The sequence below is a fragment of the Elgaria multicarinata genome, chromosome 20, assembly GCF_023053635.1.
Source record: "Elgaria multicarinata webbii isolate HBS135686 ecotype San Diego chromosome 20, rElgMul1.1.pri, whole genome shotgun sequence".
Taxonomy (NCBI): domain Eukaryota; kingdom Metazoa; phylum Chordata; class Lepidosauria; order Squamata; family Anguidae; genus Elgaria; species Elgaria multicarinata.
In genome coordinates, this window is record NC_086190.1 from 16570243 (window position 1) to 16586540 (window position 16298).

A 16298-nucleotide genomic window follows, 5' to 3' on the forward strand; every position below is an offset into this window, starting at 1 on the left:
GGGTTCGCTCTCTCTCCCCACCCTGCTTTTTCCTGACACTTGAAACAGTTCAAACTGATTAATTTTTAAAGGGCAGCATCTGTTTAGCTTCTCAAAAACAGAAAAGCCCGCACACACACTGCACACTTTCTGACACGTGTGCGGGGGCACACCTGCTCGCTTCGCACACCAGCAACCCCCCCCCCCAGCGGCGGCGCTCATTTGCATGGATGCAAAACACATTTCGAGGCACGCCGACGGACTGCGCGGCGATTAATCCCTCCTCGAGGGCGATGCACGCGAAAAAAACTTCTGACACGAGCCTGCTTAAACGGTTCTGTGCAGTCGGGACGGGGGCATTGTGAATTGCTTGGTCGCACGGGTGACCTGCAAGCGCAAACCGGCCCTGCGTGGATCTGTCTTCCAAACAGGTCAGCGGGGTGTTTTTCTCATTGCCCTTCCCCAGGCGTGCAGCCTTCTCCCCTGTGTGTAAGACCGAGGTTAAGCGAAGCGTCGAGGGCTTTAGTGTGCTGGGAGGGCCGTCAAATAACATGTGGGTAGTGACGTTGGCTTGTGGACTTGGCTCCTGTCATGACCCCTCACCCTCTGACCTTGCAGTGCGCAGCAGAGGATTCTGAAAAGGACAAGACATGGGCTACTTCAGGGCCCATCTGGCCAGAGGACGCAGCCCTGCCATCGGAAGAACCTCCATCTCCCCAGCCTCGCAGAAGGCGAAGACTTCAGGCAAGGGCCCTTTAACAGCCCAGTCAGCTCCTCCAGGAAGGGTGGAGCTACAACTCTTGTCAGCCTACACCATGCTTCAGTTGGCTTTAGTTCCTTGCTGAGACAACATCTCCCCATTGTCCGAGCAGGAGAGAGTTCCAGCCAGCAGGAGCTATCCAAAGTCCTACTTTCTTCCTGCCTGGATTCAACTGTCATGAGATACTACGTGTGTCTCAAGGAACGGGACTGCTCCACTTCTTGCTCTGTCCCTTACCCATCGGTCCTACTTCACTGAGCGCCTCCCTCTACCTCTGCCAAGCACCATTAAGCTCCACCCATTGGTGCTCCCAGCTTCCACTCCCTGAGTTAGGGCTGAGCCTCAGAGGACTTGACAAATCTAACCTGGTCCTGGGACTTGCACTACACCAGTTGAAATGTGGCTCCTACATCATGAGCCTGGAAAGAAAGGAGATGAACCCAGACTCACACCACGACCAGGAGGGCCTGTGCCTCAGTCAGGATAGGTCCCTCAAGCCATACAGGACCTGAAAAAACAGCTCTCCTACCAAAAGGGCTAAAGTAAACCCACGTCTGCACAACTACTACACCCAGCCATGGTATTCCCAGCCATTTGATGCCACAGGATGGGTTGTTTAATGCATCAGTTGAATTGTTTACGGTTGCCATTGATGTTTAGTCATTTTATGGGGTGGTTACACTTTAATGGATAATTGTTGTAGCTGTTTTAAATGTTGTATGTTTTAATTCTATTCGAAGTTGCTTTGGGCCTTTCTTATTTTTATTATTCGTATTATTATCAACATTAATAGACCCGGGACAGCCCCCTCCCACCATCTCAGGCCCAAAAGGCATTTTGGTGGCAGCAAAGTAGCTTTTATCAGGATAGAAATAAGTCCTATTGATTATTATTTTTTTAAAAAAGAAGAAGTTTGATCTGTTATTTATTTGAACGTTGCTCTAAAAGCTGCTTTTGATGATATTTAGAGAATTGGGCTCTAAATTATTAAATAAATAAATGAAAGGAAGGAAGGAAGGAAAGAAAATGCACACGCTTGTGCAAAAGATAAAATCAAATCAATGGATTTATTTATAAATTGTTCCTGCCCAGACTGGGTAGCAACCATTTTAAAATCAAAAATATTGATATGTAATAACGCAATTGGGAAGTGAAGAAGAAGAAGAAGAAGAAGTTGTTTATTCACGGACGCAGGTGATCTACCACTCTCTGGCTGCATCTAGAATGAAAAAAACCCACCTACCCCTTTCCCCGATTCTAAAAACACTGTCTCGTCTTCCCTAGAATGACCAACCCACTGGGATGTAGTTTTGGCAGGCTGGATGAAGGCCACGCTCTTTCAGACCTTCCCCCCGGTTGTCCCAGGGAGATCTGAGTTCAAATCCCTACTCAGCCACATGCCTCACAACCATGGGTGGTCTTGGCCACATCTCTCTCGTAGCCCAACCTACTTGACTGGGTTGTTCCCAGGTCAAAACGGGAGGAACACTCCCCTATGACAATGCTCTGAGCCAATGTTCTCCAACCGGGTGCCTCTCAGATGCTTTGGACTACCACTCCCATCGTCCCTGATCATTGGCCATGCTACCTGAGGCAGCTGGGAGTTGAAGTCCAAAGCATGTGGAGGGCACCAAAGCATGTGGAGGGCACCAGAGCAGTAGTGGGTTGCCTCTTCAGCAAGTGGTCAAGAAAACTTGTGTCTCTTCAGTATTTTTCTCTATTAATTATAGTGCCAGGGATTAATTACAAGTCATATATATATATATATATATATATATAGAGAGAGAGAGAGAGAGAGAGAGAGAGAGAGAGAGAGAGAGAGAGAGAGGGGCTCTTCAGCATGTGGTGGAAATATAAAAGAAAACCTCTCTGTCTCTTCAGTATCTTTCTTTTAGCGTCAGTTAATTTCAAGTCCAGTTCTAATACGTGCGTTGTGTGGCTTGCCTCTTCAGCACACGGTGGAAACATCAAAGAAAGCCTCTATCTCTTCAGTATTTTTCTCTATTAATTATAGTGTGAGGGATATGTATATATCCACACATATATAATATTAATGTGTGCGGCTTGCCTCTTCAGCATGGGGTGGAAATGTCAAAGAAGGCTGCTGGTTTTAAGGATTTAATTGCTGCGTCAAGGTCTTTCCTCAGAGACCAATGGTGGGCCTCTGGATCACAGTTTAAGTACCTCTACTCTATCAGCAGCCTTGTAAAGCATATTGACGCTACAGAGGCTAGCCCAGGCGTTGAAACTCTGTGGGGAAATCTAGAGGATTTTCAGTACCTCGCCACAGAAAAGTTACCAGCAGGGGAGCCATGAAACTGATATAAGTGTAGAGGTTACTTTTGTGGCACGGCGCCTCACTTAGATACGAGTACACTGGCAAAACTTTGCAGATTATTTAGAAACAAACAACTCAGAATCCATAGAGGACGACGCTTGCAAAAACAGGGAACGCTCTGGCGATGAGTGCCAGGAGAACAGGGACCGAAGAGAGATTAAAAGGAATGTGGGCAAGCGCATACCCTTGCGCATGACTTGCGTGCTGCAATACACTTGCGCCCAGGTGCGCAAGCGGTCTGGCACATGCGCCTGCGCAGCCGTACGCAACCTCCCGCCCCGTCCCATCCCCTCGATTTGCCGAGAACTGGCAAAGGCTCAGAGAAATAAATACCAATAAAAATAATAAAAACGCTTAGCCAGTGTTTACACACTCATTACTCTGTAACGATGATGTGCATGACGGGGGGGGGGGGGGGGAGAGCTCCCCAACAACCAGCGACCCCTATTACAAGTGACGGGGAGGAGAAGCGTGTGTAAATAAATATTTAAGCAAGAGCCATCTGCTGGGGAAATAATAATAATAATAATAATAATAATAATAATAATAATAATAATAATAATAGAGTCCATAGGAAAAAGAAATGAAAAAATGCACGTCCCAAACTGAGCGATATATGTGAGAGGCTCCCTTTCGTTGCTCAAAAGGATTCTGGCAGCGCCTCTTCACAAACCCATTAAGCTAATTGTGCTGTGCAGGCACAATCCCCCTCTGCCCTCCCCCTTCCTTAAACTCGGGGCTTTAAAACGGATCTGTTCCTCCCTTTTTAAGCACACCGGCGTGAATGAAAAAGTAGCGCCTGGTTGTCAGTGGTAGGATGGGCGAGTTTTTATAGCTCAGGGTGGAGGACGCCAGAGGGGTCTTTCATCATTGAGAGGCGAACTATACATCGGGGTGGACCGGGGGTGGGGCGATTTCCCTTTCTCGGACTCCCCCGGGGGCTGCAGACACACCACACACGCACACACGCGCACACACCAGTTTGAAAACAAGCAAGCCTCCATTGTGGCTTGCTGCTAAAAGTTGACGAGAAATCATCATTTTTTCTCCCCCTCCCCTTTGATTTTTTGACAGGTGATGGGGGCATGGAATGAAGGCCACGCCGTGAAGTAGATTCAACGCCCAGCTTAGAAACAGCCCTGGCTAATGGCCGTGGGTACACCCCTCCCTCAAATCATCCGTCCGATGCCCTCCCCGCTTCAACCAGCTAGCGGCTATCCCCACCGTCGGTGGTACTGAATAAAGACACAGGTGAATATCAGAAGCTGCTTTATACTGAGTCAGACCATTGGGCCATTCAACCCAGTGTTGCTGACACGGACTGGCAGCAACAGGGGTTTCAGGCAGGAAAATTCCTTGGGAATTGAACCCGGGAACTCTTGCACGCAAAGCGTGGTGTGGAGCCCCGGAGCGGTGGAACAGCGGACGCCTGACATCAGAACGAGCGGGCGGGCCAAAGTCAAGGGAAAGCGGGCTTTCACGGGGGCGGCAATTCCGGCTGTCTCCCGAGACGTCTCGCCGTTCCCGGGAGCTTTCGGATAGTTGGGCGGCCCAAACGGCATCGGAAGACGTCTGCCGTTAGACCCACGCAGATGGAGAGGAACCGCGGAGTCCTCAAAGGGGGGAGGGAGGGACGCCCCAAGGAGCCGCTGATCGCAAAACGGAACCTGCCAGGCGAGGAGTTTTGGGGGGCTTTGGCCAAAGAAAAGTCTGCTCCAAAAGGGCCTCCCTAATCTCCAGCTTCTGCCTTCCTCTCTCCAGAAAAGGGGTGGCGCTGAGGAGAAGGCTGGCGATATTTAGGCCTGTCCTCTGCTGTCTCGACAAAACAGGAGCTTAGAACGCATGAGCTTAGAACTTATCATCATGCAGGCCTCCGCTGGGCCCCCAAGGAGGAGGTCTTTGGAGGGGGGGGAATGAGCACGAGAAAACGGTGTGGGGGAGAGTGGGGGAGCGTCCCCTGGGCCGAAGTCTTTTTCGCTCCAGATCAAGAGATCCGGAATAACGTCTTTCCAATTCTCTGGGGGCTTCCGAGGCTTTCGTGGAGCAACCCTCCTGCCTCATTCACAGGATTTTATCCGGGGGGGGGGAGGTTCCCAGATGCCTCCATCTCCGTCTCCCTCCCATAACCCTCTTGGGTTTCCCCGCCACTTCCTTCCGTCTTTTCTCGAGCCCCAGGGAAGCCGTGAAGGAGAAAAAGAGGGAGGAGCTGCAGAAGGCAGCTAGGAGCCCTCCGTCCGGAAGCCCCCCCCCCCCGGGGCCTCGCAAGTCACTAATGCGGATTAGGACCAATTCTGATCTTTCCGTGCGGGCGGCAAGGAACCGTGGCTACTCTGCGCAGATGAATTCGTTCTCAGGTGGCCCCAAATGAAAGGCGTCCGCTGGAAATCCCAGCCCGCCGGGCAAATAAAACGAAGGACCAAGATCTCTGTATGTATGTTGGACTGGAGGAGAAATGGCGGAACGGGGAACCTCGAGCGGCGTTTCACTCACGGCCTCATGTGCTGTCAGGTCACCTCCGCGTGGGGCACGGCCTAAATGCACACCTCGAGCCATGATGCGCCACCACGGGACAGAAAAGGCCTCCCGGGAGACGGAGGACATGGGAAGCTGCCGTGTGCCAGTCGGACACTTTGCCCATCTAGCTCACAGTGGGCCTGTTCAGACGACATGCTAAGCTACGGTTAGGCTGCTGACCCTTTTGCAGCAAATGGCTAGCGAGCACGTTTAAACCCTGGTTAATGTAGCCGCCACGGTCAAGAAGGGTTCGCACGACACGCTACGCCATCCTATTTAGCTCAGATGCTGAACCTCTGCGGCTTAGCGTGTCGCCTGAACAGGGTCACGGACTGCTCTGACCGGCAGCCCCCAAGGGCGTCGGGACAAGAGGTCTTCCAGGCCACCTGGAGAAGCCGGGGATGGAAGCTGGCGTCTTCTCCCTATAAAGCAGGTGCTCTAGTGGAACGAAGGCTCAAACCTCGGAAGGCCAAGATGGCTGACCTCCCCACCCTGCCAGAAGTGGGGGGAGGGAGGGGGAGGGGGGAGGGAGGGGAGCTTCGCCAACGATGCGATGGGGATTTGGAGCAGGAAAGATGGTGGGGAAGTCAGTGTGGATGTCGGAGAGAAATGGAAAGACTCAGTTGTCAACGACTGGTTTTTTACATTTCGCCCGGACAGACAGACAGAGACCCCCACCCCCCCTCCCCCTGCCCCTCCCCGTCCCGCCCCCTCCGCCCCGCTCCCGAGAAACCCAAGGGGGGCCGGGGGAAGTCAGCCTACCTGGCAATATATTTCTGGTAAATATTTACATCTTCGGTGACAGCTGGTTTGTCAGTGGTTAATCCGTTCCTAATGAGAAACACACACAGGGCAGAGATGGTTAGCGCAAGGCGGTGTCAGGACACGCTCCAAGCCCCCTCTCACGCCTCTTCTCTCGGGAAACGCGCGGCGGCGGCCTGTGCTTTCTCTCTCCCGGGCAGAAGCCCCCTCTCCCCAAAGGACGGCCTCCTCTTGGCCAACGGGGCCATGTGGAGGGGTCCGGGCCCCATTTATGAGCTGAGACAGCTCCTTCTGTCACCCGCTGCCCAACCCTTTGGTTTTTCACGGAGGAGGCCGGGGACCGAATGCGGGATTGTCCGCGTGCGAAGCCGGAATTCGGTCTCCCCGCTTACGGCTGCTTGTTCATTGCCAATCACTCCTGGGGCCACCCCTTCAGCTCCCTAAATCTCTTCTATGCCTTTGTTTCAGACGTGAAGGGCAGCTCAGCGGCAGGGCGCCGGCTTTGCATGCAGAAGGTCGCAGGTTCGATGCCCGGCGGCATCTCCAGGTAGGGCTGGGAAAATCTCCTGCCTCAGACCCCAGAGAGCCGCTGCTGCGAGTCAGTGTCCGCAATACTGGGCTCGATGGCCCCAGGGTCTGGCTCGGTAGAAGGCAGCTTCGTACGCGCCTGAAACAACAGAGTGGAGAGCTGCCTGCTAGAGTCCAGCGAAAAGCATCTTCCGCTTGGCCAAGCTCGCCCGGGATTCTCGCAACGCTTCACGGCATGGAGGAAACCACGCCGATGCTCAGCGCTACAGCCACCGGGACCTCCCTCCCCCCCACACCCCGAGGAAGTCTTGTGGGCAGAGGACAGAGTGCGTCTGAGGTTCATCCCCAACCGCGGTGGAAAGAGAGAGCATGCGGGAGGCTGAAAGGCAGGAAGGAAGCAGAACCAGGGTTGTGATTAACAACACACACACACACACACACTTGCACACACACACTCCAGCTGTGTCGAGGGATGGCAGCCACACATCTGGCTGCCCTTGTCACACTCCGGGCTGATTTGCATGACTAAAAAACCTCAAGGTGTCGCACAGCTGTCTGTGCCGTGAGGTGGCTGGCTGATGGACCTGGCACGGGACCAGGTGGGTCGCCAAGCCGGCCAGGAACGTGGCCACAAGGCCGCTGCCGGATGGAGCAGGCTCGCCCGGCCATCTCCAAGCTGGCGTCCTGCGGATGTGTTGGACTACAAGTCCCAGAATCCCCTCCCCCCCGCCAGCCAGCGAGTGGCCACCTGCAATGCACTCAGGGCCGATTGCTTTGGTTGTTGGCTTTGGCCGTCTTATCGTAAAACTTGACGCCCCTTCTTGAAACTCCTTCGCCACCAAGTCTTTGACGATGAGAAATGTTAGAGAAGCGGAATAAAAGATGCCCCGGGAGTGAGATTCGGAGTTGTAAGAGGTTCCCGTCTTCGGGCGTCCCTGCTGCCATCGTGGGAGGGGAGGTCAAAATGAACCTGAGCAGCAGGCAGGTCCCTAGATCCGGGCAGGCCTCTTTGGGGGACTCGCCTCCCCATGGACCACAGCCGCTGGGAATTCTGGGGAGGAGGTGGAACAATTTGCAGAGCCCCAATCCCGTGTGTGTGTGTCAGCCAGTAGAGTAGTTTTGGGAAACCTCAGGCCCGGTGTGTGTGTGTGTGTGTCAAAAAACAGCCTCCTGGCATCCCTATGCAGCCCTCTGGTGTACCCCAGACAGCCCTGCCCCATTCCCATGGCTCCACCCCTTTTCCCTTGACCACCAATCGCTGGGCAGTTTTCCCTCCGTTCTAAAATACCTCCCCTGAGGCTCAGTTACTGGCACTGAGAGCCTAAAGCTAAAATATGCTGGTATATTTTTTTGCATTTTGACTCCGCCCCCTTGCCTCTGGCTCCACCCACTAAGGGAAGGCAGCCCCCGAGAGCGTCTCCAAAATGGAATTCAGCCCCTGGGCTGAAAGAGCTTCCCCGTTCCTGCAGTAGCAAGGGAACCAGTGGGGTTCTTCCTCTCTCGGGGCTCATGGTTCGTGTTGTCTGCTACACTCAGACGGCCAGGCCCCCAGCCTGCAAGTCCTCATTGGAACCCCTCAGCCTGCAAAGAACCGGGCCCTGCAAAGAAACACCCCAATTGCTTTAGGTTTCTGGGACTGACACTGACGCATCAGGACAGATCAGAGTTCTTCGAGCTTTTTGAGTCGGCGGGCACATTTGGAATTGTGAGAGACTGTTGTGGGCGCTCTCACAAAATGGCTGCCGGAGGGGGGCTTGCCCACCCGCAAAATGGCTACCGCGGTGGGCATAGGCGGTCACGAAAGGCTCATTTCCCACACGGCAAACTGGCGGGACTCAAAGAAACGTCACTGGTCCAAGACCCTGAAACACAAGGCAGGGGCGGGGGCTGCACAAAACCACTCTTGTGGACCCAAATAAAGGCGGTGCAGGAAGGCAGCATGCCAGCCTCCCAGTTAAAAAGATTTTTTTTTAAAAAAAATTGATCAAAGTCTTAAGAAATTAAATAAAAATCGGGCGAGGCAGGGAGCCCGGGGGCCACAAAGAGCGGGAGACTCCAGGAATATGGCCAAGAAACGCACCCAACTTCTAGATTGTCTGAAAGACGGGCCCAATCCCTGCCCACCAGCAGGGGGGCAGAGGAGGGGGAGGGCGGAGCTCACCGCGCCCTGCTCTGCTTTTTCCAACCCGCCCCCCAAGGGAGAGAGGCGACTGACGGAGACGGACTTACTTAACAGTGGAAACCGTTCCTGTTGTGATGGAGTCCGTCTTGGAGAAGGTGGACTTCAGGTACTCGGGGGTGTTGAAGGACAAAGGGGCCGGCTGCTCGGGGACGGCCGCTGGAGCACTGCTAGGGGGGCTGGTGAGGGGGGCGGGGGCCAGGCTGGGCACCGGCGCCTTGACGGGAGCGAGCTTCTGCGGGACGTTCCGGACGTCGTACTTGGAGGGGCGCCCCACCTTGCCGGTCTTGAAGGCGATGGCCCCTCCCATGTCCGGGCTGCCTTCGCCCGGCTTGAAGAGATGCAGGTACTTGACGTTCTCCAGGTCGTACTTGGAGGCCTTCTTGTAGCTGTTGCCGTTCTGGGGTCGCAGGCTCTCGCCCGTCTTCAGCTTCTGGATGAAGAAGTCGTACTTGGAGGCCCGCGACATCAGCCCTTGCATCTGGGAACTGCCGGCGGAGGGCAGAGGCAAAATGGTGGCCTTCGTCTCGGGCAGCAGCGGGGCGTCGGGGGCCGGCAGCCGGATGGGCTGTGCCAGGGCCACGGGGGCTTCCTTGCTGAGCTTGGCGGCCAGCTCCTCCGTCTTGGCCGGGTGGAGGGGCCACGGGACCTGCTCCCCGGCTTTCAGCTTGCGGATGTACTCCTCGTACTTGGAAAAGCGGGCCCTCTTGCTGACGGCGTCGTCAGCGGCAAGGGAGGACGCGGCGGTGGCAGCCGGGGCGACGTCTGAGGTAGCGGCGTTCAGCTTGTCAAAGCTAATCTTGCGGGCCAGCTCGTCCCGCATGTTTTGGTCGTCGTAACCAAACATGCCCAGGAACTCGGTCATGGTGGTAGCAGCGTAGTCCCGCAGCGACGAGGCCTCCCCTGGAGTAAAGAGAGAGAGAGAGAGAGAGAGAGAGAGCAGAATGGGTCACTTCAGAGGGTGGGCTGCCCCTTTCTTTTCCGTACTGGCGGCTGTGCCGGGGTGGGGGTGGGGGGTGCGGAGGAACGGGACATGATCTACCGACGTTTGGCTCACTTGTTCAGTTTTACGACTCTTAAATTAATTTGTTTTTCAAAAAAAAAAAAAAAAGGAAAAAAAGTAATTAATACCGGGGTAAAATAAAAAGAGTTCATCAATGCCAGGAAAATCAATTTCCTAAATGTTCTAGCCGATGGCTTTTCAGTACATTAAACAAAGTTTCATAAATGTCTCGGCACTCTCGCCTTGGCCTAATATGAAGGGAAAGTCATTTTACTGGAAGTGAGGCCGCAGCCGATATGCCAAAGGCGCCACCAGCTCCCCTCGTGAGCACATGCGCGCGTGAGGGTGGCAGCGAGGAGACGGCCGCTGGAGGACGGAAAGAAGCGATTGTGGGGGCACGGGACAGGCAGCCAGAAAGACGTGACAGAAAGGGACACCGCTTCTCACCTCCGGATGGTTTGGACTGCAACACCTAGCATTCCTGACCATCCACCGTGCTGGCTGGGGTTGATGGGAGCTGAAGTCTGAAACATCCGGAGGGCCACAGACGATCAAAGATGCAGAGAAAGCAGGCAGGGAAACGTTTTCCTCCCTCTCCTGCAATAGCTGATCTCTGCCTGAATTAATTGCCAGCGGATTCCGGCCAGGCAGAACGCAGCGCACATCTTCAGTCAACACTCCGTTCGCTTATGCCTCAGGGGTGGCCACGGCCGCTGGCCGGGTGAGATGGCTTCCCGAGGGGATTGGACACGGCTCTGGAGGGCAGGTCGACCAGCCGCTGTGAGCGATGACGACCGAAGGGAGGCCAGGCTCAGGGGGGGTTTGCTACCGGAGGCCAGCTGTTGGCCGTCATGGTGGCTTTTCCGTAGAGGCGTCTCGTGGCCCACCTTGGGGAGGGGGGGGACGCCTTTGGTGTGATCCACCGGGGCTCTTCTTCACTTCTTAGCAAAACGGGGGGAGTGACAGGAACAGCGTGAGAGAGGGAAAGGGGGCGGAGGGACGACCAGGTGCCCCCCAAATACTTGTTCCTAGGGAAAGTCATTGCCCCTCCCCGCTACTTGGATTGTTGCAGTGAAGCTCAGAGGGAAGTCAGAGGAAGCGGCAGAGGATGACATCAGTGCCCCTGCTAATAAAAAATGGGCCTGGGCTCTTTGCAGTCTTACAGAAGGAGGAGGGGGAGAACGGGTGTGTGTGTGTGTGCTTTGGAGTCAGGATGAGCTGTCATTTCGTAGGGTGGGAGGCTGCGGAGAGAGCACCTCTGCCTGGCAGTTTATTTTATGTTACTTTAAAAAGGAGGAGGAGGAGGAGAAGACGAAGAAGATGACAAAGAAGGAGGAGGAGGTGGAGGAGGAGGAGGAGGAGGAGAAGATGAAGAAGAAGAAGAAGAGAGGAGGAGGAGGAGGAGGAGGAGAAGAAGAAGAAGAAGAGAGGAGGAGGAGCAGAAGAAGAAGAAGAAGAAGAAGAGAGGAGGAGGAGGAGAAGAAGAAGAAGAGAGGAGGAGGAGGAGGAGGAGAAGAAGAAGAAGAAGAGAGGAGGAGGAGGAGGAGCAGGAGCAGAAGAAAAAGAAGAAGAAGAAGAAGAAGAGGGGAGGAGGAGGAGGAGAAGAAGAAGAGAGGAGGAGGAGGAGGAGGAGCAGAAAAAGAAGAAGGAGAAGGAGAAGAAGAAGAAGAAGAAGAAGAAGAAGAAGAAGAAGAAGAAGAAGAAGAGAGGAGGAGGAGGGTGATAAAAAGCAGGTGGCAATTTTTATCCTGCCTTCTGAGCCAGAAACGGCCCCCTCGAGGAGACCGTTTTGCTGGTCACTCGGAAGGACGGCGTGGAGGTCGCTTCGTATCAGTGCAAAGGAGGCGATAAAGATCGTCCTGAGGTGCCGGCATGGCCTCGTTCAGGCTTCAGGCTGACACGGCGTTCCCCTCCTGGGCCGCCCACGGCTCTCCCCCGCCCCGCACCTCCTCCCCACAGGGCGAAGATTTACTGTGTGCGCAGGAGTCCTTCAAGCCTCCCTCGCCACCCCCCCTTCCAGCCATTTGCGTCTTAACCCGTGGCAAAAAGCTTCTGTTTCTCCCAAGGCAATGGGAATAGGGGGCAGGTATAGGGCCGGTGTGGTGTGGTGTAGTGGTTAGAGTGTTGGGCTGGGGGGGGGCAGGGACGGCGGCCTAACCTACCACACTGGCTTGTTGTGAGCATAAAATGAAAAGGAGTGGGATTAGGTATGCCGCTTTGGGCTCCTTAGAGAGAAAAGTGGGATATAAATAAAACAAAGAAGCTATGGGAGACCCTGAAATTAGTCACACTGCTTTAACACTCCCACAGTGCCCAAAGCAGGCACCTTCCTAGGGAACGGGCAGGATCCGGGGGGGGGGGGGGGAGTGCCTGTTTTGCAAGCACCCAGGTTCAATTCCAGGGAGATGCCCTGTGCCTGAATCTCCACAAAGCCATTGCTGCCAGTCAGAAGAACATCAGAAGAGCCCTGATGCTGGATCAGACCAGGGGTCCATCAAGTCCAGCACTGTGTTCCCACAGTGGCCGACCAGCTGTCGCCCAGGGACCCACAAAGCAGGCTATGAGTGCAACGGCACCCTCCCGCCCATGTTCCCCAGCAACTGGCGCACACAGGCTCTGATACTGAAGGTAGCACAGAGCCATCAGGGCTAGTAGCCATTGGAAGCCTTCTCCTCCAGGAATGTGTCCAGTCCCCCTTTGAAGCCATCCAAGTTGGTGGCCGCCCCTCCATCTTGTGGAAGCGAATTCCAGAGCTTCAATCGTGCGCTACACGACGAAGGCCTTCCTTTGAACTGCCTTGAATCTCCCGCCCATCAGCTTCATGGGAGGACCCCGTGGGGCAATGATGGGCCAGGGTCTGACTCAGGAGAAGTTCCTGGGCACTGAACAAATCTAAAATCTCTCCATGTGGCCAACGTGGCCTGTGTTGAGCAGAACATGGTGGGGTGTGTGTGGAATCAAAGGGGAGTGGAGTAAGAGGCCAGGCAAAGCGGATCTTTCAGCAGGTGGGTTGTTTGAACGAACATTCAAAGCCCTAAACGGCTTGGGGCCAGGTTATTTGAAGGAACGCCTCCTCTCATATGTGCCTGCCCGGACCTTAAGATCATCCACAGGGGCCCTTCTCCATGAGCCCCTGCCAAAGGAAGTGAGGCAGGTGGCTACCAGGAGCAGGGCCTTCCCTGCTGTGGCACCCCGGCTGTGGAATGAACTCCCTAAGGAGGTTCGCTTGGCACCTACAGTGTACTCCTTCCGTCGCCAGCTGAAGACCTTTTTATTTTCTCAGCGTTTTAACACTTAATTTAACTTAAATTTAAACTTTGCTGTGTTAATTCTATACTTTAACCTATCTCAACTTTTTGCTGTGGGGTTTTAATCCTGGTTGTGCTTTTTCGATTGTATTTTGTATTCATGTTTTTTTTTAAATTGCCGGTTGTTTTTATGCTTTTCATGGTTTTAATTTTTGTGAACCGCCCAGAGAGCTTCGGCTATTGGGCGGTATAGAAATGTAATAAATAAATAAATAAAGTGGGGAGAATGGCGGAAGCAAAGAGATGGCAGGGGGAAGATTGACAACCTCCTGCCTCCTTTGACTTAAACCAGGTCCACAAACTTATTCAGGCACACTAGCTTTGCTGGTCTACTGTGCCCCTTGGGGGGTGGGGGGTCACGGTGGGGGTGGGGGGCGAGATCCCCCTGTGCCACTTCCTCCCCAGCTGCCCTGGTCTGCCACGAGCCTTGCGTCCTGCATCCGCACAAGCCCCGACGTAAAAGGTTTTCCTCCCGCCTCAACGCTTTCGGCTTCTTTCTCTGCTTTCCCCCCAGCGTCCCGCTAGAGACCCAACAAAAGGGACAAATCCCGTGCAATTCTGTCTCTCCCGGCTCGAACGCTTCCCCAGTTTCGCTCAAACCCCCCCCACCTTCTTCCCCACTTCTGGGTTTCATCTTTCCTCGGGTCTGAAAAACAACTCCTTCGTTCGCCCCCCCACCCACCCCGACTTCCAGGTCTCCGCCTGGTGAAACCCCGTCCGTGCCTGGAGAGAGCCACGCGAAGATCAGGGAGAGGAGATCTGAAAGGGAAGCGAAGCGCTTGCTGGTTTTAAGAGCTCCCTTAGAGGAGGGCGGGGGAGAGGGGAGGCCTGACCCCTCCCTCTGTACTCCAGGGATTGTTGTGCGGGCAAATTCTACCGCAGCGGCCAAGCTGGGCCATGCAAAGGTTAGGGAAGGCGGAGAACCCGCGCCGAGGGGCTTCGCTGTCACGGGGGTGGGCGAAACCTCCTGCCGCGTTGCCTTCCTCACTTCCCCTGGCCCCTGCTCCTGTGGGGAGGATCGGAATGGGCTCCCCCGCTGCCACCCTCCCTCCGAATCTGCCACCTGTCCATTTCTGGGCATTGCCAAGGAGCGGCGATTGGTGCGCCTGGCTTCGAGGGGCTCTCGTGTCACAAAAGATCTGGAGTGAGCAAACGGGAGGAAAGAAAAGAAAGAAAAAGAAAGAAAAAGAAACCACACGCAAGCCAAAGGGGGCTAAAAATAGCCCGCGGCTACGCACTATATATGGAAGGGAAAGCAAAATAGCCCCAACGGAGCAGGAGGCCTGGATTCGAGGGGACGCGGAGGAGGGTGTCCCAAACAGGGCTTGGTTTTCTAATCTGAATGGGAAAAGGAGGCGAGAGCCCGGGGGTGGGGGGTGGGGTCTGGCCCACGTCGGGAGGAGAGTCGTTCGATAAGGCTGGCATTTGGGGGCATCGTTTGCTCGGAACGGTAGCGATTCAAGACCCGGAAGGGCTCTCAGAATCACAAGAAGCTCTCCGCAAGCAAAGACACTTCGTGGGCGTCTGGTTTTGTTGCAACCGGGGACCCGGAAGGCGCCACGGGCCACTGAAATGAACGAGGGTGAAGGGCCCTTCCTTGCCCATCAGATCCAGACGTCAAGGAAGTGCTTTATGCCGCCTCCGGAAAGGCCACGGCGCGACCGAGCTTCCTTTGCCGTGAATTAAACGACTGCTCTACAGGGCTTTTCTCCTGGCCCTCCTCTGTGTGACAACCTCTTCAAATACTTATAAGGTTGTCACACAGAGGAGGGCCAGGATCTCTTCTCGATCCTCCCAGAGTGCAGGACACGGAATAACGGGCTCAAGTTAAAGGAAGCCAGATTCCAGCTGGACATCAGGAAAAACTTCCTGACTGTTAGAGCAGTATGATAATGGAATCAGTTACCTAGGGAGGCCATGGCCTCTCCCACACTCGAGGCCTTCAAGAGGCAGCTGGACAAACATCTGTCAGGGACAGTTTAGGGTGGATTCCTGCACTGATCAGGGGGTTGGACTCGACGGCCTTGTAGGCCCCTTTCAACTCTGCTATTCTATGATTCTATGATAGGGCAACCCTTACAAAAGTGGTTCGCAGAGTCAAAAGAAAAGCAAGAAAACGTCACCGGCCCCAAGGAAGGCAACCGAAACAAACCACGCAGCAGGAAAAAGGCGCTGTAAAAACCGGACGGGGAGAAGGTCCAGAAAGGAGGGAGACGGAGAGCCCGAACGGACATGGAGCAAGCCGCTGTGTGCCCACGGGACGGAAGAGACCTCAAGAAACTATAGGGCAGGTGAGAGGGGAACGAGAGAGAAGGGAGATGGTCTGAGCATCTCCACTGTCTGAAAGAAGGGACCAAAGAGGAAACCGGTATCTCAGCCATGAGAAGGACGGTCAACCCTTCCTTTCTGTCCTGCTGTTTCTGTACCAGGGAGCCTTGAAAGCCAAGAGCTTCACGGCCAACAACCAAGTTGCCATAATCTATCTGATTTAATAGCTGCATGTTGCTTTCCCACAAAGCGGACCTCAAAAAGTGGCTCGTAGCAGCAATAACGGAAGATCAAAAAGATGGCCGCATGTCAGTCATTGGAACCCCTCAAAATCTCCAGAGGTCCTCTTCTGCCCACACGGGGCTCCAGACAGACCTGCATCAGGGTCCCATGTCAATGCCCCGTCCTGTTCGGCCCTGAGACAACCGTTCCCAGGGGCAGTTCTAGGCCTAACCTCTCCCTGCTAGCCCTTGGCCTGTCCCTGAGATCAGAGGTGGGCGGAAGGTGGATCTCCAGATCTTTTGGACATCGGCCCACATAAGCCCTGTGCCAGCACGGCCATTGGTCAGGAACCCTGGGAGGTGGCGTCCAAAACATTTGGAGGCCCACCTCTGCTTTGGATGGCAAGCTTGAAGGTCGTCCCACTCTCCGCTGGCCTT

At 54.6% G+C, this 16298-nt stretch overlaps 1 protein-coding gene across 3 annotated transcripts in view; it reads right to left on the bottom strand.

Moving 5' to 3' along the window:
* CASZ1 (castor zinc finger 1) overlaps positions 1-16298 on the bottom strand; it is a 116608-nt gene that overhangs the window by 35348 nt on the left and 64962 nt on the right. For 2 of the 3 annotated variants that reach the window (XM_063145188.1, XM_063145186.1), the window contains exons 3-4: positions 9111-9963; positions 6354-6422 (exon numbers count right to left, since the gene is read on the bottom strand). In XM_063145188.1, coding sequence (XP_063001258.1) covers positions 6354-6422; positions 9111-9963 — 922 coding nt within the window. The remainder of the gene's footprint in view (positions 1-6353; positions 6423-9110; positions 9964-16298) is intronic. The other variant, XM_063145187.1, reaches the window with a different exon arrangement.